Raw genomic sequence first — 22,097 nt, 5'->3', positions numbered from 1 at the left:
AGCCCTTAAATGAGCGAAGGTGTCCTGACCAGAAGATAGCAAGAGTGGCAAATGTTCATTATATATTGTATGTCCCCTTCCCCCAAAATAAAATCTCAATTCTGAGCGGCTCTTGAGATCCCAGCACAATGAAGCAGTCATTTGTTAAAGTCATGTTTAGTGAAAAGGAGATAAACGCATGAAGCTGCAATCTGACAAATGAAAGCATTTGTGCCATTGTAATGAAATTAGGCAAACAGAACGGGCTTGGCAGCTCTGGGTTCTCCCTGTCAAACCGCATTTGTAATTGTAGCCCTCCATTCATGTGTGGCTGTGAATGGCACCGTTCTCCTTTCAGTAACACAGGCAGGGCCCCTGAATGCCTGCGCTAATTCACAGGGAATTAGACTTGGAGAGTGTATTTAGAGACTTTCTGAAAAGGATTGGTAATTAACCTCTCAGCTCTCCCTCATTAGCTGGGACATCCTTCATTTTAGACCCATATATATCTCTGCCCCATACAAACCTGCTGTTATATTCCCATTTATTATTGTGAAGTATTGACTTCAGAGATTTACAAACTAAGAGTTCTCCCTCACAACATTGCTTCTGCAGATTCCCACAGTGAGCTCGCATGCTCTGCCATGCAGCAACAGAACCCATTTTAAAACACCCAGGGGGAATGTGTGTATGGCCCTCTCTTCAGCATACTAGAACCAAGGGTGTAAAGTCTCCCACTTGACAGCTGGCCCTCAGTCTCTTCTCTTGCTGCCAGCTTGGGTGGATGCAGAACCCAATCTTTTCCCCTCGGGGGTTTATGTAGGGGTGAGAGAGTGCATTTTTGGTGACCATTAGGGAAGGTCAGGTGGTTACAAGTTCTCTTTGGAGGGACTCTTATGATTCCTTGGGCTCGAGGGCTATACCTAGGCACCCAGTTACCATTTTTTGAAGGTATTCATGCTATGGGATTCTGTGGCCAGATGAACAGGTAGTTCACTGAGGTAGGATCAGTCTTTGTAGAAGTAGCAGTCCTCTTTTTGATTCCAGAGGCCTAGTCTAGACAAGATGTTTTGTTCCACTCTAACTTGAGTTACAGACCTGCTTTAGTAGCTAATCTAGACACTACACAAACATTTGTTCAGGGACACTTCAGACTAGGCTGCACCACAACCGGGAAAAACCACATGTCCTGGAACAAATGGATGAATTGCCTGAATTTTAGTGTTGCTTTTACCGATTGCTCAGGTTAATAAGAAAAAGACCTGTTCGTAATGTAAGTCAATGCTTAATTAGGGAAAGTGCCTCATGCTGGAAACATTGTGTTCTTGTCTGAGTTGTCTGGTGTGCGTTACAGTGAGGTGCACATAATAAAGAAGGTTTCAACGGCCTTCCTTAAGGCTCAACATCAAAGGGTAACAGCTGTTGCATAGGAAAGGGTCAGGCAGGTCATGTGGTTTGCATTGCAGTTGCCTGTCCTGTGGATAAATGATGTTGAAATAACTTGTCATAAACTATTTTTTCTTGCTCATCTAATCTGATTCGAAACGCATAGCAGACCCTGATAAGAGTTACTCAGGAGTGAAGAGTTTAACTACCAGAGAAAGCAGCTTATGTGAGCATTTTAGATCAGGAATGTGCCAACAGTGTATCAGCAATGAGATGAAATCTCTTCACAGAAGGACCCAATCTTCTATACCAGGAATGCAGGGGAATGAGTGGTCTTAATACACCTCGTTTTCTGGGGTGCTGTTAGATTCACCAGCTAGGCCCTGGAGTGCAATTGGATGGGATTGTCGCCTGACAGGAGGAGACTGACGTTTGCCCTCAGTGAAATTAACTATTGCTTGGAGAGAGAGGGAGAGGAAGGAATAGTTTCTAGTCTGCTATTGAAGGTGGCATGATATAATGGAGCTCAGTGGTGGGATGACTCCTAGTTTTTTTCAGTACTAGAGAGATCTAAACTTGCAATAAAAGCAAGTGCTTCAGTGAGGAATAAGTGTCCCTAACTATACAGCTGTGCTGCAATGTGAATGAGAGTTTATAACTTTGTTGTAAAAGCACAACCTGAAACGGAATGGGTCTGGTGTTCTCATAACTGGAAATAGTCCAGAGGATCTGAAAGTGAAAGCACGGTGGTTGCAGGGTTTCTAACTCCATACTAAAAATCTGGCTCTTTTGGCTAAGCTGCTTTAATATGTTACTAAGGTGACTAGGGACATTTCCTTCATTACTTGCTCAATCCACACACACTGCCTTGGGTCATCTGAGCCTACCACAGAGCTGTTGTGGTTTGCGTCTTTATTTGCCTTCTTGATGCTGCATTACAGTGACTCCTGAAATTTTGGTTAATGGAGAGTTGGAGGTAGGGTTACCATCTTTCAGGTTCCCCAAAAGAGGATGGGGGTACAGTTGAGGATACTGGAAGGGGTATTTAACAGGGTGCTGGAGGGAGTGCGTGTGTACTGGGAAGAGGTATTTGGGGGGGGTGCTGGAGGGGATGTGTGTACTGGGAAGGGTACCTGCAGGGTGCTAGAGGTGGTACCTCCGGCCTCACTCTCAAGATGGGGGGCACTGTCGCTCCCTGGCATGGTGGCAAGGCAGATGGGCTGGCCTAGGATGCAGTGTCAACTATCCATCAGCACCTCCCTACCTCTTCTGCTCCTCAGGGCTGGGAGCCAGTAGCTGCAGCGGAGGGACCAATCAGGACACAGAGCCAGTTCTTTCTGAGCTGTGATGTCCGGATTTTTGCGGCGTGGACATTTTCTCTTATTTGAAAAATCCGCCTGGACAGAGAGGGGAGGATCTAAGAAGAGGAAATGTCTGGGAAAACCGGGATGTATGGTAATGCTAGTTGAAGGTGTCGTGGAGCTGTTTCCTAAAGGAGACCCAACCCCTCTATGGATCACTAGAACCCAATTTTTACTATAGCTCCCCCCCACCCCTTCTGAGCAGTTTGCAGATAATGGGGACCCTTGGTGAGATTTTTTTCTGCTTTTGACAGTCACTCAGTTTGTTGTTCGCCATAGTACACAACATTAATGTGGTGGCTGCAGTCTTTATTGCACAGCTGAAATCAGGTGCCCAATGAGAGGAGAAATTTCCCATGTTTCTGAGAGCTCATGCAATGAGATGCCCCTTGCTGGAAAGCTCACTTGGAGAGACATCTTTAATTATCAGTATTTCTGAGCCTCTTGCTGGTGTGGCCACTTTCACTGAAAAATGATGTGACATCTGACCCTGGCAGAGCAGGAACCCTAGGGACAAGAACACATGAATGCCTTTCCAAAGTGCTTTAAATAATGGCTTAGCTATCATAATTTTTAAGTCTGAACTTTCAAACACCCAATACTTCGTTTAAACAGATTTTATGATGGCTAAGGTTGGAAATGGGTTTTACTGTCTCTTCCCTGACGTTCCCATGCTGCCAGGATATCGCACAATTTTGCTTTTCAGCTCCTTGTCTCCCTTCCCACCCCAATTCTTGATCAAAAGTTCTTCTCTATTAACTTTCAGGGCTGAGCTACTCCTTTAAGGATGTGACCCCTACCTTCTCCCTCAAGCAGTACATGAACCTTCAACCTAAGCCAGTAATAGAACAGGGAAATGGAAGATAATGTCCAATTTTTACAAAAACAACAAGGAGTCCGGTGGCACCTTAAAGACTAACAGATTTATTTGGGCATAAACTTTTGTGGGTAAAAAACATACTTCTTCACTCCTCATTATTTTTGTGGATACAGACTAACACGGCTACCCCTCTGATATTTTGTCCAATTTTTGTTATCAGTAGAGACTGGATGAGGGCGTAGTGCAGTGGTTCTCAAACTTTTGTACTGGTGACCCCTTTCACATAGCAAGCCTCTGAGTGCGACCCCCCCCCCTTATAAATTAAAAACACTTTAAAATATATTGAATACCATTATAAATGCTGGAGGCAAAGCGGGGTTGGGGTGGAGGCTGACAGCTTGCGACCCCCCCATGTAATAACCTCATGACCCCCAGAGGGGTCCCGACCCCCAGTTTGAGAACCCCTGGCGTAGTGGCTGAGAAAGCTACATCGAAGGGGCACAGATGGCAATTGCAATATGTGGGCTGGAAGTACTGGGCATATGATTTTGAACTTGACAGTTCTCTGCAATATTGGCTATAGTGCTGTGTGAACCTTTGATGGGAGACCTTCTGAACTACATTATCAAAGCACAATAGCTCTGAATAAATGTAGAATTATTTTTATGGGTTTCTCTGCACTGCCACTGAGCTTCAGTCCTCTTATGAAAAGATGGTACAAGATTTCAGTCATCCTGCATGTTGAATCCTTGGTGCATCTGCCAGTGCAACCAGTAAGGGGCCTCTAATGACATTATGGACACTAGTCCTCTAAAGAACTGGACTGAGACCAGAGATATCACACAGGCCCTGAACAGCTTTCAGATGATGATCACTAGAAACTTCACTGGGGGTTTCAGTCTCTCTCTGAAGGTACTTGGATTTGCTCAGGGAGCAATCCCTTTCCTTACACTCCCCTCCCAAAAAATATAGATAATTACTCCAAATATCAAATACCATTTTATTTGCATATTAATATTTTTAACTATATATGGAGATCCTAATGGAAGTAGATCTTTAAATAGTGCAAAAATCATATTAATAGAGAACTCAGTGAAGAAGGGGAACAAAGATAGACAGCACCATCTCATAATTAGAGCTTCTATTTTTGGATATTTATTTTTAGCAATTTGTGAGTCTTATGTAGATGTCCAAAAATTGGAGGTTTGGGGACTTTCTGATGTATATTATATTCTTCACTCATTACAGTAGTATATGCTGTAATGATTAATCTCTTTGTAATGTTTCCTAGTGGCCTTTAATGTAGTACTGTTTCAAACAGCACTGCATTGTAGCACACTAGGGAATCTTTAGTGCGCACCAGCAGGGTCTAGATGGACCTATTAATGCACAACATGTTAGTGCACTGTACAAATCATACCCCTGTAATCTGCATTACTGCTTCTTGTAGACAAGCCCTTAGATATAAGTAAGTATTTCCAGTGTTAATGTGATGTTTATTGGATAAACACAGATTTTTTTTTTTGTTTATCGGGGTGTTTAACAGTATTGTTTAGTTCAAACTTTAAATCAGAAGCTCTATTCATATTCAAATTCCCAAATGAGAAGTTGACAGAGCAACTGATTTTGCAATGGCAAGTAGTTTGTCAGTCCAATCTTTCCATTCTCTCCCAAACAGTTGTCTTTGGGAGGGGATTACTAATGTCTGCTCGTCTTCTCTCCTTCCCCACAAATAGTATCTCTTTGCAACAGGGAAGGGAAGATTGCTAGCTGTGAATCTTTGTACAAGCCTTTCTGCTCTGGATTTTGGTTTGTTGGTGGGAAAAGGAACGTGTAGTTTTCCTTCTTCCCTTCCCTATGCTACTTTCACAAAAAGGGTTTAGATTATCTTCTTCTCAGACTATGCCTCCTTCAGTTATTTTAGTGTGTAGCGAGTGAGTGATTATCCCCAAATTAACTCTTAAGAAGGTTGGCAATCCTGAGTAGTTGTATACCTTCAGAAATGGCTTGTTACCTGAGTTTTGTGCCTGTAGGAGACTGATGAACTGGGGAGGAGGAAGAGACTGGTTGAGAATCTAGAGTGCACCTGGTTCCATCCAGCTCCATCTTCTCCTGGCAGGGAACCTCTGTCCTCTGCTGGTTTGACTCTGTCCCATCTTTTCCTGCTTCTGGATCCTGCCCCCCTTGCAGTATGGGTCAGGTGGCCCAGCCAGCAGCAGCTGAGGAGAGGATGCTTCCCTAGAACATGCTGAAAACGCTGCCCAGTGGTGAGGGCAGGCAGGTAGAGAACAGAAGGCTTCTCCCCCCACTGGGATGGGGGCCAGTTTTGACTATTTAAATAGTGGAGAAGTGTGGGGAGGAGAGTTGCCCTTTGAGGAGCTAAGGACTTGTGTGCTTTTCTGTAGGGTTTTAAGGGAAAATCCAATATTTAGTCAGAGATGGAACCGGAGTTGCTTGCATTACTTGCTTGCAGCTCTTTGTTCCGTGGGTTCTGATATTTCTGAGCCTTTTGGTACCACAGTAGTACCATCAGCTTAGAGTGTGTTCATTTATATTGTAAAGTCTTTTACAGCAAATTTCATGTAAAACACCTCACTACCCTAGAAGCTGAGTGCTGTATCCAGAAATAAGCCTGGGCTTTTGCATGCATAGGGGACTTTAGTCTCTCTTGGTTCTTGTTTTCTGGCCTGGGTATGATAGAGCAACAACACTAGTTGATCTTCTGAAGACTGATCAGGTGTCAGTGCTGATTCATTTTGATCTGTCAGTTGCCTGTGATACTGTTGATTGTGTGACATTGCTGGACACATCTGCTGCTGTCTCTAGCAGTAGAAGATGGGGTTGCTAGCGAGTGGCTGTGCTCCCTTTCAGAGACATCCCAAAAGATAAAGGTTCATATACCCTGAGGCTTCTAATATGTAGGTGATGTTCCTGGATAGGCTTGTCTTTGGGGATTAAACCCAGGACCTCTGGATGTAAAAGCATAAGATTTATGATCAGGTCCACTAACTTGAAGGCAGTAGCAGACTTGTAATCTTCTGTGATCTTGTCTTCACTGTGGGGAAAATGGTGTATTAACAAAAGATAAAATCCTAGTGAAGACAAGGCAGTTTGTAGTCCTTCATATGAGGTAGCAGATAGTTTGAGTGAGACTCGTTTTTAAACTCCTAATTTATGTGAAGGCTACAGACTGCCTTGTCTTCACTAGGATTTTCGTTAACCAGAGTTAAATTGGATTGAGAACATCTCTTTTTCTTTTCTTAGGGCTTGTCTACACTTACATTTTATAGCGCTCTAGTTTTCTGGCTCAGGGGGATGAAAAATCACCCCCTGAGCGCAGCTAGTCTGAGCACTTTAACACCGTAGTGTAAACAGGCTCCGAGTGCTGGGAGCTGTACTCCCAGCGCTTGCACGTGACCACACTCGCACTTCAAAGTACTGCCGCGGGAGCTTTCCCATGACAGCACTTTGAAGTTTCCAGTGTAGCCATGCCCTTAGTGAAGACAAGGCCTATATGTGGTCCAGACGCTAGATGCGGGATAAAGAAACGTATTACCGTGTGATACGCACTAACACACTGTGGCTCTGTATGCTCATCCCTCCTGTTCAAATAGTATATGTGGTGTTTTGTTGGGTTGTTGAGAGAGAGAGAGAGAGAGAGAGCGAGAGGTGATCTATGGTGTGTTCTGTATCCTGATACCCAGCTTTGTTTCTGTCTTGTCAATATAGTTGATGCAGTTTAGTTACTCGCTGACTGAGGCTTCACACAGGTAAGATTAAGGAGAAGCTTGTTAGTAAGGGAAGAAACAGCAGAGATTTATACAAGTCCCCTTAACTGAGGCAGTGCATCTGTTTGTTACTCAGGATCTCAATTTGGGATTCATCGAAAAGTGAAGCTGGAAGGGACCTTGAGATGTCATGTGTGTCAGCCTCCCATGCTGAGGCAGGACTGTGTTAGGTCCTAAGCTTCCTTTGGGTGGGCAGGAGCAATTTTTTCATCTCTGCTTTTCTTGCCAAGCAATCTTAAAGGCCCCAAGTGGTTTGGGTCTTGGGTACCTAAGACACCCACTCTCTCCCAGTGTGGTACTGTTGCAGATGTGAAACAGACACTGAGCGATCCGCCTTTGGCTTAAAAGGAAGCTGTCTAGTTATGTTAAGGGCTCTTTCTGAGAGTGAGCCTCAGCGCTGGGACTGTTAGTATACACGGGCCTGATGAAACCTTGATTTATTAACATTCAGAGCACAACTCCTCTATCTTTCTGGATTCTTGTAAGGGAGGGGTGAATGGTTTGGGAGGTATGTACGATGGGTTGATTAACTTGGTGACTATTTTGATAGATAGCCATCCTCCTCAAAGCTGATCCTAAGTCTGTCAATATAGATCCGTTAGTTTTTTGTATATTTTTAATATTGCATAGGTGCCTGTAACCTTAGAAAAGTGCGCTTATAAGAAGGCAGGGATTTTCCCCAGCTTGCTAATGACTCACTGCCACGCCCTCGGTCTCCTGTAGGCACATTTATTGTCCAAACTTAAACAAAATGGCTCTTCAGCTCGCCCGTTACATTTTTGGTTTTCACTGCCTCCCCTGGCAGTCCTGCTCTTGTTCCTGCTGCTTCTGCTGCTGCAGCTTCCTGCCTCTTTCTCAGCCAGTTCCCCCTCACTGGGTCTCTCTCTGACTCTTTATAGCCCCAGCTGCACTCTTAAGCCTAACTAGGGTCATATGACCAGGCACAGGTGCACTGGCCCTGCTCCCTCTTAAAGGGCCAGTCACCCTGTGACAATTCTATAAAGCAAATTTAGGATATGTCTACACTGCAGTTAAAACCTATGGCTGGCCTGTGCCAGCTGAATCGGGTCCGTGGGGCTCAGGCTAAAGGGCTGTTTAATTGTGGTGTAGACGTGGGGCCTTGGCCTGGAGCCAGAGCTCTAGGACCCTGTGGGGTGAGAGAGTCCTAGAGCTTGTGCTGCAGCCTTAGACAGAACATCTAAGCCACAATTAACTTCTTAGCCCAAGCCCTGCAACCCTGAGTCAGCTGGCACATGTCAGCTGTGGGTGTCTAATTGCAGTGTAGCCCTACTCTTAAGCATTGTTGAAAGCATGTCTCATGATCTCTGCATTTCCATGAGCTATTGAGAATTCGTACAGTTGTAATGTCATATCAGAATATTACCCTTTCTGTGCTCCTTGTGGTTTTTTGTCTACAGGGTTTCTTTCTCACTACAAATGGAGTAGAAGAAACCATATTACTTTGCTTTAGGCTACGTCTACACAGTTAACCTGGGTAATTGGCATCTGGGTCTGAGGGCCCAAGTTGTCCTAATCCTACTGTGAGCAATTCCACTGCAAAGCCATAACCTTGTTACTGTGTCCTCACTGTTTCTGCTCTTGCCTCTAGTTCTGTATGCTGAGACACTCTAGGATTCTTTCCCTGTCAGCTGTGGGATAAATTGTCTGTCCTTCAGGGGGAATTGTGGGAAGACATTGGAGAGCTATGAGCACTAGAATGATTTAGCTTGAAAAGTAAGTGGGCTCCAATCTGAGTCAAAGTTATGCCTGTGTTGTAACTCACAAGCCTAAACTTAAAGCATCTCCAAGCCGAGGTAGAAAGTTCCCTTCTCAACATACAACTCCATGCATCTACCTGTTTTTGTGGCAGCTGTACAGAGAACTCCTTTTCATAGAATCTCAGGGTTGGAAGGGACCTCAGGCGGTCATCTAGTCCAACCCCCTGCTCAAAGCAGGACCAAACCCAACTAAATCATCCCAGCCAGGGATGTTGTACAAAGCAACAAGAATTGGGGTAATAGCACATTCTTTTTCGAGTGATGGTCCCTATTGCATTCCACTAAGGGTTATGCTCATGCACCATGTACCCAGAGCCAGAGCTTTTCAAAGTAGTCGTGTGTGTTGGTCCGCACATGTGCCCTTGCATTGCCTCGTGGTTTCGCCCGAGGTGATAAAGGGCAGGATTGACTGACCATGTCTTCAGTTCCTTCTCACCAACACATAATCCGAGTCGGAGCTTCTGCTTTTCTCTTGTCCTTGGTGACTTAGATGCCGACTCCGTGTGTGCTCCAGTGCCGGAGCACTCACAGAAAAAAAAAATTGGGTGCTTAGCACCCACCGGCAGCCAGCTCCTCCCCAGCACCTCCCACCTACCAATGACCCTGCCAATCAACTTCTCCCCTTCCTTCCCAGCGCTCCTGCCCTCTGTGTTCAGCTGTTCCATGGTGTGCAGGAGGCACTGGGAAGAAGGGAAGGGGGCAGAGCGGGGCCGGGAAGAGGTGGGGCCGGGAGTGGAGCGGGGGCAGAGGTGCGGGATTGGGGGAAGAGGTGGAGTGGGGGCGGGGCCTGGGGCGGAGTGGGGGTCGAGCACTCTCCCCCTGCCCACACACACTATGCTTGGTGACACACTTTCGAAACTTTCCAGAAAAACTGTTTCTGTTCTTGTACATAATTAGGATTTTACTGATTTTTTTTGTAGTAGCTTTAGTGTTCATAGTAATTTTTGTAGGATTAAAGACTTTGGGACGCCGCTTTGGTGGTTTCCCACCAACCCCCAGCTGTGCAGGGGCACTGGATTATACCAAAGATGCTGGGATTCAAAGTCTGTGCTTCCTGCCTTTGCTCATTTTCACTGAATGACAAGCACCAGTGGTGGCTGTACTGCTTAGGAGAAGTGCATGTAGTATCCAGGTGCAATATCTGCCTCCTTCTCTTCTCGTACCTGGGAAGGCCGGGCCCTATACCTTAAGAAGCACCTCATGGAGGTCGCTATGGGGCTGCACTCAGCTCCTGGCTCCAATATTCGCCTTCAGAACAGTCTTGCTCAGCCCTAGAGGAATCCCCCCATGCTTCGTTGAGGAGACATTTGAAGCTGGGTCTGGACGTTGCACCAGTCAGCCCAGCTCCGGCAGTACCGACAGATCCAGAGAGGTTCCCCTCATTGTCCCTGGATGCGACTATGTCATTGACGTCCTCCTCTGACCTGGATGACTACCATCAATTTCAGGAGCTGGTCAGGAGAATAGCTAATGCTCTTCATATCCCGTTGGAGGAGGTGCAGGACAGTCAGCTCCAACTACTCAACATCTTGCATGCATCAGTATCCTCTGGAGTGGCCCTACTGATCAACGATGCCATTCTCCAACCGGCATGCACCATGTGGCATACTGTGGACACATGCACCCCCACCCCAAAGGGGGCAGAAAAGAGGTGTACTGTGTCCCCCCAAGGGGTCTGAGTTTCTGTTCTCCCCTCCTCTGCCTAATTCCCTGGCGATCCAGGCTGATAAGGAGTGGTCCAGACAACAGCACACATGCACCACCCTCTCTGACAAAGAGGGCAAGAGGTTTGACGTTATAGGTAGAAAGGTCTTTTCCTCAGCCAGCCTCCAGTTCTGTATCTTGAACTACCTAGCGCTGATGGCCAAATATGACTTCTTGAACTATAGGCAGATGGTGGATTTTGCAGATAAGCTAACTCAGCAGGACTGTGCTCGCTTCTAAGCTATTTTGGAGGAGGGCAAGTTTGTCTCCAGGACCATACTTCATGCTGCAGTTGATTCCGTGGACATATCCTCACACAAAGTGGTGACTGAAATAGGCATGAGGAGGGAATCCTGGTTACATTCCTCAGGCTTCCCTTGAGAGGTATAGAGCACAATTGAGGACCTCCCTTTTGATGAATCACCCTCTTCTACCAGAAGACTGGCAATTCTTTACACTCACTGAAAGACTCTAGACCAGAGGTCTCAAACTCAAATGACCACGAGGGCCACATGAGGACTAGTGCATTGACCCAAGGGCCGCATCACTGACACACACCCCTCGCTGCCTTTGGCCCCGCCCCCACCCCTTCCATTAGGCCTCACCCCTTCCCTGCCCCATTCCAACCCCTTTCCCGAAGTTCCCACCCCAGCGCTTCCCCCGGGGGTGCAGAAAGGGTGCAGGACGCAGCGGAGGCTCAGGGCAGGGAGTTGGTGTGTGGGGTGCAAAAGAGAGAGGGTTGCGGCACGGGGTCGGGGTGCAGGGTACAGCAGGTGGCTCAGGGCAGGGAGTGCAGGAGGGGTATGGGATGTGGCAGGGGCTCAGGGTAGGGAGTTGGGGTGCAGGAGGGGTGCACGATGCGGCATGGGGCTCAGGGTAGGGAGATGGGGTGCAGGAGGGGTGCTCGATGCAGCATGGGGCTCAGGGCAGGGAGTTGGGTGCAGAAGGGGTTCAGGGTGCGAGCTCCAGCCCAGCACCGCTTACCTAGAGCGGCTCCGGGGTGGCAGCAGCACGCACCGGGGCCAGGGCAGGCTCCCTGCCTGCCTGCCCTGGCCCCTGGCCCTGTGCCGCTCTGTTCCAGGAAGCAGCTGGAACCGTGTCCCTGCAGCCCCTGGGGGAGAGGGAGGAGCTCAGAGTTCTGTGTGTCTGCTGCTCTTGCCGCTCCTCCAGGTACCTCCCACGAAGCTCCCATTGGCTGTGGTTCCCTGTTCCCGGTCAATGGGAGCTGCGGGGGGCGGTGCCTGGAAGGAGGCAATGCAGAAGCCCTCTGCCTCCTTCCCCCTCCCCCGAGACCGAAGGGTTGTGCTGCCAGCTGCGTCAGAGGAGCAGCGTGGGGCTAGCAGCGCCACAGGGGGCAATCCTGCGGGTAGGCAGAGGGATGGGGGTGGGGGAGCGGGGAGCTTGGCTGGCCACATGTTTGAGACCCCTGCTCTAAACCCACCCTTCAATCCCAAGGCAAATATACACCAGCACTGAAATGAAAATATATATGCCATCGTCTACATAATGCTATTGAACTCCCCAATTCTACCACTAGCAAGCCTACGAACCTCCACAGAAGTGCCTGAAGGTCCACAGGTCTTGCCTGCCTGGTCTGCCGATGGTCAGCCCTTCATGCAGCACACTTAGCTTTTGTGTAAGCAATATTTGTGAGTGCATCTAGAGAGCCATCAACCACTTCACACCGTGCTCTTGCCAACCTACCTCCTTTGGTGCATTCAGTACTGCACAAGGGGAAGGGTCAGTGCCCATTCAGAAGGCGACACCCTGGTAGTCGACTGGTTGGACCAGATCAGCGATGTCTTTCCTCCCCTGCCACTCTTGCAATGCATCTTTCACAAACTCCAACGGGAGAAGGCAATGGTCATTCTGATTGCTCCATTCTAACCTTGCCAGTTCTGGTTTCCTCTGCTTCTCTGCATGTCAAAACATCCTCCACTCCTACTCCCAACGTTTCCGGAACTGCTCTCACAACACAACGGCAGACTCATATACCTCAATCCACAGATGCTTCACCTGACAGCCTGTTTTTTTGGATGGACTCCTCTGCTAGCATGAAAATGTTCGTCAGCAGTATGACATGTCTTCTCCAGTAGTAGGAAGGGTTCCATGAGATGAGCCTACTGAGCTAAATGGGTGCGTTTCACCTCCTGGGCCCAACAAAAAGCTGTTGGCATCCTTATTCTCTTGGACTGTTTCCTCTCTTTGAAGGTCTTGGGGCTTGCTCTCAACTCCTGCTCCCTTTCTCTCCTTTCCATGAAGGTCGCTTTTCTTGTGGCTATCACCTCTGTAAGGAGGGTTCGCAAACTTGGAGTCATGATGGTAAACCTCCCTTTCACCACGTTTCATAAGGATAGATGAAAGCACCACTGTGCTTGCATCCCAAATTTCTACCAAAAGTGGTTTCCCGCTTCCACCTCAACCAACCCATATGTTTGCCAACCTTCTTTCCCAGATCACATGCCTCAAATGAGGAACAGCCGCTTCATTCTCTCAATGTCCATAGAGCCCTGGCCTTTTACCTATACAGGATGAAGCCCTTCCAGAAATCTAGACTACTCATTGCTATAGTGGAGAGAATTAAAGGGCAGGCCATCTCCACCCAGAGAATCTCAAAGTGGGTCTTAGGGCGCATTACACTGTGCAATCAACTATCAGGACAGTCCCCACCAGATGGGATACAGGCCCATTCCATGAGAGCGCAGGCAACAACTACTGCCGTGCTCCATGACAAACACATATAAGGCAGCCACGTGGAGTCCAGTACACACTTTTTCTTCTCATTATGCTCTAGTGCAGAGGTCCCCAAAGTGTGAGGTGCCCCCCCCCCCCCTTGTGGGGTGTGGAGGGCCGTCTGAGGGGTGTGTGGCAGGGCCTGGACCAGCCCCCACAGAGGTGGGGTGGGAGTACCACCCAGCCCCTCCCCACCCTCAGCTCTGCTCCAATCCAGGCCCTAGCCGTGTCCCCAGCCACCGGCCCCACGTGTGCCTGGCCCCGTCTCTAGCCTTGTCTGCTGGCCGGGGCTCTGTTCCTGGCCTTGCCCCCAGCCTCAGCCTCAGCCCCAGGCTGGGAGTAGAGCCTCACCTTGCTGTGGACCTTGGTGCTGGGCCCCACCACAGCCCGGCAGTGCGGCCGCTCCCATCCCTGTCTCCAGCCCTGGCCCCAGCCCCCCCCACCCCCCCAACAGCTGCAACCCCAGACTCGGCCCCCTTACCCTGTTTGTGTCGTCCCGTGTGACGCAGCCCCACTCCTGGGGGGGAAAGGGGGAGGGCAGAATAAGGGAGTTGCAACCCTCAAAACTTTGGTGACTGCTGCTCTAGTGCATGATTCTCATTCGGTGCAATGGTCCTCTGTTCCATGGTTCCGTCATCTTCCCACACTCTCCTCCTAATTAACTACTGCTTGTTAATAATCCTCAGTGGAATACAATGGGGTTCATCACTTGAAGAAGGAGGGGTGGTTACTTACCGTAACAGGAGGTTCTTCGTGATCCCTATCTGTATTCCAATCCCATCCTCCTTCCCATCTGCTGTGGATCTGGTAGATCTGCAGTGAAGGAACTGAAGATGCGGTTGGTCTGCTCTGCCCTATATCTGCTTGGCCAAAACCACGAGGCAATGCAAGGGCACAGACACGGGCTAATGGATGCTACTACTTTGAAAAGGTCTGGGTGCATGGCGCATGCGCATAACCCTCAGTGGAATACAGATAGGGACCACTCATCTCGAAGAACCTCCAGTTACAGGTAAGTAACTGCCCCTTTTACACTCCCGAGTTTAGATGTATAGTCTGAAGGCCAAGGTTATTTGGGGGAGGGAGGAAGGTGTATAAAATGGTTTGGCTCAGTTTCTCTTGCCTAAAAATGAAATTGGTCTAGAACACTGACTTGAATACAATCCCGTGGGACACACCCACCAAATGTGGTCATGTATTCATTCACACTGTAGATGTAGGTGGTGGATATACTATGCACACAGATAGTGAATATTGTGAGGGAATGGGGAAGGATGAGTCAGGTTTTATACAGCTAATTTGATCTCATTACAGGCATCCAAGGAAAATGCTGCAATATCTGCCAATTAATTAAAGCATTAATATAAGGAGCAGCAGCTCTGTGATGTTTACATAGTGCTCTTACAATGGGAGCTCAGACAGGAGGCTCCAGAAGGCTGTTTAGAAGATCACTACATTTGCATAAGAATTAAGGAGCTTCATAACTCCTTCCTCTCTCTGCGGTGCTCATTTTTTAGGAGCAGCCCCCACCTTCCCACCAATCTTCTGAAATGACTAATGAGCCATTTATACGGCTTCCTCCCTGAGAGACTGAGCTTGGACAGCTACTTAGAGGGGAAATTAAATGCAACCTAATGAATGAGACTAATGAGCAAATTGGCAATGTGAGGACTTAGTATGTAGTATGCTGTTGGAGTTTGCGAGCATATTGTCTCAGGCTCGAATCATCCTGCCGGTCACCAAAGGGATGATCATCCTGGCTGTACACCAAGGTCCCACAGAACTTACTCCCCTGTTACAAGAATTTGTTTTTAGCACAAGTTGCTTTTAGTTCTGTGGTCTGGCCATTGGTAAACTAAGTCTCTAATGATGTTCTCTTTTTCTTACAGAGCTTTCGGAAATTGAACCCAACGTCTTTCTCCGACCCTTCCTGGAAGTAATCCGTTCTGAAGACACTACAGGTCCCATCACTGGGTTGGCCCTGACATCTGTGAACAAGTTCCTCTCATACGCATTAATAGGTATGGGGCTTGGATCACTGGCATTTCCCAAAATGCCAGCCAAGTGTATGCTCTGGAAATCCCATGCATAATGGGGTAATACATATTTTCAGCCTTCGCAGGGTTGAAGTCTGCCTGGGCTGACGGTGTGGGGGTGACAGAGTCTTCAGTAATACTTAGGAAATAATGGGGAAGTGTGTTTTCTGTAAACTTGGTTCATGTGATGCTGACTAGTGCCATTCACAGCTTTAGAATGGTAGTAGATGGTAGTAAATAGCTCTAGGACTTCTAGTCTTTTCTAACCATTGCAGGCATTTCAGGGCATTTGGAATATTTATTTTAAGCACCTAGAAGTGTGTTAGGTATGTCACAGAAATACATAAAGGAGCAATCCATGCACTGGAGTGTTTGCCATGTGCTTTCAGACACAGTATAACAAGGTGGGAAGGGAGAGTGGAAAATGAGGGCAAGGGTTACAATAATAGGTTCACACACACAATAAACTCAGCAAGGTTACTTGGGGAGGTATTCCCAGATCTTGATGGTTCTGTGATGGGTAGTTTTTTTTATAGTCCAGTCCTTGTCCAGTGGCCTACATTGTCTCTGTCAGCTCCTGAAAAACTCTCTTCTCACGGTTGACATGGAGTAGTTTTGCTATTACTTCTTTGTTTGTATAAAGAGAGAGTATTTTTTAGGAGCAGTGGGGAGGATATCAAATTGTGTCACTAATATTTTTAAATTAGCCATTTGGGAAATTAGGGTTCAGTGGAAACTTGAAACTCTTCCTGTGCTTACTAGACTCTAGGAACATCACTAGATTAGAGGTGGAGGGTGGTGCATGTTGCGTTGTTCTGTAGCACCCCCTCGTGGCTGTATGCACTGAGTCGTGTTCAGCAATCACCGCAGAACATGCTATGTGCCACTGCTTGTGTTGAGGTGGCAGAGACCTAGCAGGAACAAAAAAGCCAGGCATTGCATCTGAAGGATGGAAAAAAGTTGAGGTCGTCTCCCACATCTTGTGTTTATAGGGTAGAGTGGTTGTGGAGCTGGAATCTAGTGACAAATGACAGCTCCTGCTTACTTAGGTTTCAGGTACTTGTTACCAGAAAGCTTTGTATTGTAGGTGAATCTAATCATCACTTCAACATAAGAAACCCAGTCCCCAAGTTAAGAAAAGAAATGCTAAGAAACTGGGATCTTTGTGACCTATTAAAATGGGCATCTCAGTCTGTTTCTTCTGGTTGGTACTTTGGTGTCTCTGCAGTGGTGTGTGTAATGGTAAAATTAAATGCTTAACTGGTGGGATATCTCCAAACTTTTTATATAATTTTAGTGTAATGTACTGTGACAATAAATGCATTAGCAACACATAAACCATTCCTAGCACATGCACCTTTGAAAATGTAAGCAACAGTGCAGCTCTTGTATCCTGGTAGAAAGAGGACATGACTGTTTCTAAGTGGAATGAGTACACAATGACTTCCTGTGTGTGTGCTTGTGAACTGGGAAGTAGGACCAAAATGTCAGATACACTTTTAGCTTTGTGTTTTAATAGGTAGGGTCACCTGTACAGTAGGTATGCTGCGTTTCAGTCAGCAGAGTAACTGCATAAATGGCTAAAGACAGTTGGTTTAGGATTTCAGTTGTTTATTTTAACAAAGCTAGACAGAAAATGATTGAGAGTTTGACAACATTCTTTAACTTCCTAATTAGCTACAGGTCACACCAGAGCTCCCCAGCAAGAGGCCCTCTCTAAAGTGTGTGGGGTGTGTGATTTTTGCAGGCAATGGCAGAATCCTTTGGTTTTTGTTTTGGAACAGCACCTGTAATCCAAATTCTCAGTGATTGCTTCAGGTGATGTTCGCAGGGGCCTTGCCTTTTGTGTTTCTCCAGACATCAGTGAGGCTGGGATTAACGGTGCTGATTGAATGTCTGGCTGGGGCTGCATTGTTATATGAAAGCCCTGTCATTCTTACCTTCCCTTTTGTGATATTAACTTACTTCACTCCAGCACAGGAACTATCAAAGTGCTATATAAAGATACACAAAGTGTAAAACTCTTCTTAACAAGCAAGCTTTTCCCAGATTATAAACAGGGAACAAGAGTGGGGAAATGTAGTGTGGCTGATGTTTGCTGTGCTTTCTAACTCTGGGTAATTGAATGACCAAACCAGAACCCTTTCCAAAATTGGCATTTGTTAGATCTGTGTGGGAGCAGATGGCCTGTGCTCTGCACTTGGGGGTTTAAGACCAGCGTGCAGTGGAAGGACTGGCGTGTTTAAGACAACACGTTTGAAGAGCTGTCTTGAGATGCAGTATGTTTATAAACAGCTCCCTCTTCCTACTCCTAAAGGCATTTTGTGGACAACACGTATTTCTCATTCTCTCAGATGGAATCTCTGCCAGCTAGTCAGGTGGTTGGTTGTCTAACCAGTATTGAGAGAGAGTGGTTGAAAACTCTTAAATCAGAAAACATCCTCTTCAGAGTAACACAGTTCTTGAGTGCACTTTTTGACATCTGATCTCCAACTGGCAAAGGTCTGTTATGAGTTGGTATTAATGCAGCCATTTATTAATGGTGTAGCGTGCAGCCTGTAAGTCTGCTGTTCAGTCAGAACATAAGAATGACCATACTGGGTCAGACCAAAGGTCCATCTAGCCCAGTATCCTGTCTCCCGACAGTGACCAATGCCAGGTGCCCCAGAGGGAATGAACAGAACAGGTAATCATGGTTTTAAAAACAAAACAAAACAAGTAAAACAATTAAGTATCCATCATGCATGTACTTTGGTAGAAATAGTCATTATTACAGAATGTGGTCACAGGTTGTCTTCTGCTCTGAAATAAACACTTCATCTTTGCTTGGACACTTACATTTTGTATATACCATGGCAATTTTTTGCAGCAACAGGAAACCTTGTGATAATATTAACGTCAGTTGAATGTATCTCCATTATTTCCCAGTGCATTTGCTTTTGGATTAGTTATTTTTTGAGCTTTGCTATTTCTATAGGACGACTAGCAACCAATTTCTTTGATAGACGCTGTAGAGAACATAAGAGCAGCCATACTGGGTCAGACCAGTGGTGCATCTAGCCCAGTATCCTGCCTTCCTACCGTGGCCAGTGCCAGATACTTCAGAGGGAACAGAACAAGGCAATTATCGAGTGATCCAGAGCATGGGGTTGTGTCCTTGACCATCTTGACTAATAGCCATTTATGAAACTATCATCCATGAATTTGTTTTTCTTTTTTGAACCCAGTTATACTTTGGGCCTTCACAACATATCCTGGCAACGAGTTCCACAGATTGACTGTGTGTTGTATGAAGAAGTACTTCCTTTTGTTTATTTTAAACCTGCTGCCTGTTAATTTCATCAGGTGAGCCCTGGTTCTTGTGTTATGAGATGGGTAAATAACACTTCCCTATTCACTTTCTCCACACTGTGCATGGTTTTATAGATCTCTACCATATCCTCCCTTTGTCATCTCTTTTCTAAGAGTCTTTTAATCTCTCCTCATACAGAAGCTGTTCCATACCCCTAAATATTTTTGATGCCCTTCTCTGAAACTTTTCCAGTTGTGATATATCTTTTCTGAGATAGGGCAACCAAAACTGCACGCACAGTATTCAAGGTGTGGGCATACCATTAATTTCTATAGTGGCATTATGAGATTTTCTCTTTTATTATCTATCTCTTTCCTAAAGAGTCCTTACATTCTGTTAGCTTTTTTGAATGTCTCTGCACATTGAACGGATGTTTTCAGAGAACTATCCATAATGACTCCAAGAACTTTCTTGAATGGTAACAGCAAATTTAGACCCCAATCTTCTTGTATGTATAGTTGGGATTGTTTTTCAAAGTGCATTACTTTGCGCTTATCAATATTGAATTTCATGTGCCATTTTGTTACCCCGTCACCCAGTTTAGTGAGATCCGTTACTTTGAACTTAACTATCTTGAGTAATTTTGTATTGGCAAATTTTTGCCATTGCGCTGTTTATCCCTATTTCCATATCATATGGAATATGTTAAACAACACTGGTCCCAGTACTGATCCTTGGGGGAACCTGCTATTTACCTCTCTTCACTGTAAAAACTGACCATTCATTCCTACCCTTTGTTTTTATCTTTTTACCAGTTACTGATCTATGAGAGGACCTTTCCTCTTATTCCATGACTGCTTACTTTGCTTAAGAGCCTTTGGTGTGGGACCTTGTCAAAGGTTCTCTGATAGTCCAAGTACATCGTGTCCACTGGATCACCTGGGTCCACGTGTGTGTTGACCCTCTCAAAGAATTCTAATAGATTGGTGAGGCATGGTTTCCCTTTACAAAAGCCATGTTGACTCTTCCCCAACATATTGTGTTTGATCTTTACTATAGTTTCAACCAATTTGCCTGGTACTGAAGTTAGGCTTACTGGCCTGTAATTGCCAGGATCCCCTCGGGAGCCTTTTTAAAAAATCGATGTCACATTCAGTATCCTTCTGTCATCTATTCCAGAGGCTGATTTAAGTGATAGGTTACATACTACAGTTAGTAGTTCTGTAATTTCATAGTTGAGTTCATTCAGAACTCTTGGGTGAATACCATCTGGTTCTGGTGACTTACTACTGTTTTAATTTATCAATTTATCCAAAAACTTCTCTATTGACACTCAGTCTGGGACAGTTCCTTAGATTTGTCGCCTAAAAAGAATGGCTGAGGTGTGGGAACTTCCAACACATCCTTTGTGTTGAAGACCAGTGCAAAGAATTCATTTAGTTTCTTTGTAATGGCCTTGTCTTCCTTAAGTGCTCCTTTAGCATTTAGATCATCCAGTGGCCCCACTGACTGTTTGGCAGACTTCCTGCTTCTGAGGACTTGGCTACACTTGCAAGTTGCAGCGCTGGTAGAGGCTTTCCAGCGCTGCAATTAGTAACCGTCCACACCTGCAAGGCACATCCAGCGCTGCAACTCCCTGGCTGCAGCGCTGGCTGTACACCTGGCCAGGTTGGGGTGTAGCGATTGCAGCGCTGGTGATCCAGCGCTGCTCATCAAGTGTGGACACACACCAGCGCTTTTATTGGCCTCCAGGGAATAAGGAGATATCCCAGAATGCTTTTAACTAAATTACTTCCTTTGTTTTGTTATGCAGCCTCTCTTTGTTTTGTTGTGAACTCCGATCGGAGCTCCGTTGAACTGCTTATCTAAAAAACAAACACTGATCACAGCAAACAGGAGCTATCTGTACCTGGCTGTGAACGATCAAATGAGAGGCAAGCAGTTTGCTTGACTGAGGCTGTGGCTACACTTAGCACTTCAAAGCGCTGCCGTGGTAGCGCTTTGAAGCGCTAAGTGTAGTCAAAGCACCAGCGCTGGGAGAAAGCTCTCCCAGCGCTGTCCGTACTCCACCTCCCTGTGGGGAATAACGGACAGCGCTGGGAGCCGCGCTCCCAGCGCTGGGGCTTTGACCACACTGGCGCTTTGCAGCGCCGCAATTTGCAGCGCTAGAGAGGGTGTGTTTTCACACCCTGCTGCAGCACTGCAAATTTGTAAGTGTAGCCAAGCCCAGAGAAACAGCGTTGGATGCAGGCTGTTTGCAATTAAGACTAAGGGTTCGCGAACATTTTGTGATTTTTCAATCCAGGGAAGCTAACACACAGTGTTGGCTCCAAAAATCCACTCTCTCTATCTTCCCCGCTCCCTGTCACAGTACACCACAGGGAGTGAGTGAAACAGCGGGGAGTCCGTGTTGGAGGCAGGCTGTTTGCAATTAAGAGTTAAGACTAAGGGCTCGCAAACATTTTGTGATTTTTAAATCCAGGGAAGCTAACACACAGTGTTGGCTCCAAAAATCCACTCTCTCTATCTTCCCCGCTCCCTGTCACAGTACACCACCCTCCACCCCCCTCTTTTGAAAAGCATGTTGTTGCCACTTGAATGCTGGGATAGCTGCCCATAATGCAGCACTCCCAACAGCGCTGTAAATGCTGCAAATGTGGCCACACACTAGCGCTGGTAGCTGTGAGTGTGGCCACACACCAGCGCTGGCCCTGCACAGCTGCACGACCAGCGCTGTAACTCCCAGCGCTGCACCTTTCAAGTGTAGCCAAGCCCTGATATACTTAAACAAAAAAATTGCTATTAGTTTTTGTCTTTTGCTACTTGCTCTTAAAATTCTTTTTTGGCCTGCCTAATTATACTTTTGACAATTGACTTTCCAGAATTTATGCTCCTTTCTGTTTTCCTCAGTAGGCTTCGACTTCCAATTTGTAAAGGATTCCATTTTGTCTCTTTTACTCTGCTGTTCCTCACATTGTTTTTTTTAATTTGGGATACACATTTAGTTGAGCCTTTGGTATGTTTTTGTTAAATAGTTTGCAGGCATTTCACCCTTGTGACTATTCCTTTTAATTTCTGTTTAACTAGCTTTCTCATTTTTTTTTGTAGCTCCCCTTTTTGAAGTTAAATGCTACTGTGGTGAATGTCTTTGGTATTTTCTCCCTTACAAGGATGCTAAATGTAATTACATTATGGTTGCTGTTACAGACTGGTTCAGGTA

At 46.3% G+C, this 22,097-nt stretch overlaps 1 protein-coding gene across 6 annotated transcripts in view; it reads left to right on the top strand.

The window, feature by feature from the left end:
- GBF1 (golgi brefeldin A resistant guanine nucleotide exchange factor 1) overlaps positions 1 to 22,097 on the top strand; it is a 172,074-nt gene that overhangs the window by 81,780 nt on the left and 68,197 nt on the right. For all 6 annotated transcript variants that reach the window (XM_045023623.1, XM_045023621.1, XM_045023622.1 and 3 more), the window contains one exon: positions 15,439 to 15,570. In XM_045023623.1, coding sequence (XP_044879558.1) covers positions 15,439 to 15,570 — 132 coding nt within the window. The remainder of the gene's footprint in view (positions 1 to 15,438; positions 15,571 to 22,097) is intronic.

The sequence above is a fragment of the Mauremys mutica genome, chromosome 7 (genome assembly GCF_020497125.1).
Source record: "Mauremys mutica isolate MM-2020 ecotype Southern chromosome 7, ASM2049712v1, whole genome shotgun sequence".
Lineage (NCBI taxonomy): Eukaryota > Metazoa > Chordata > Testudines > Geoemydidae > Mauremys > Mauremys mutica.
The sequence above is the reverse complement of the archived record's forward strand: the minus strand, read 5'-3'. Positions and strand labels throughout refer to the sequence as shown.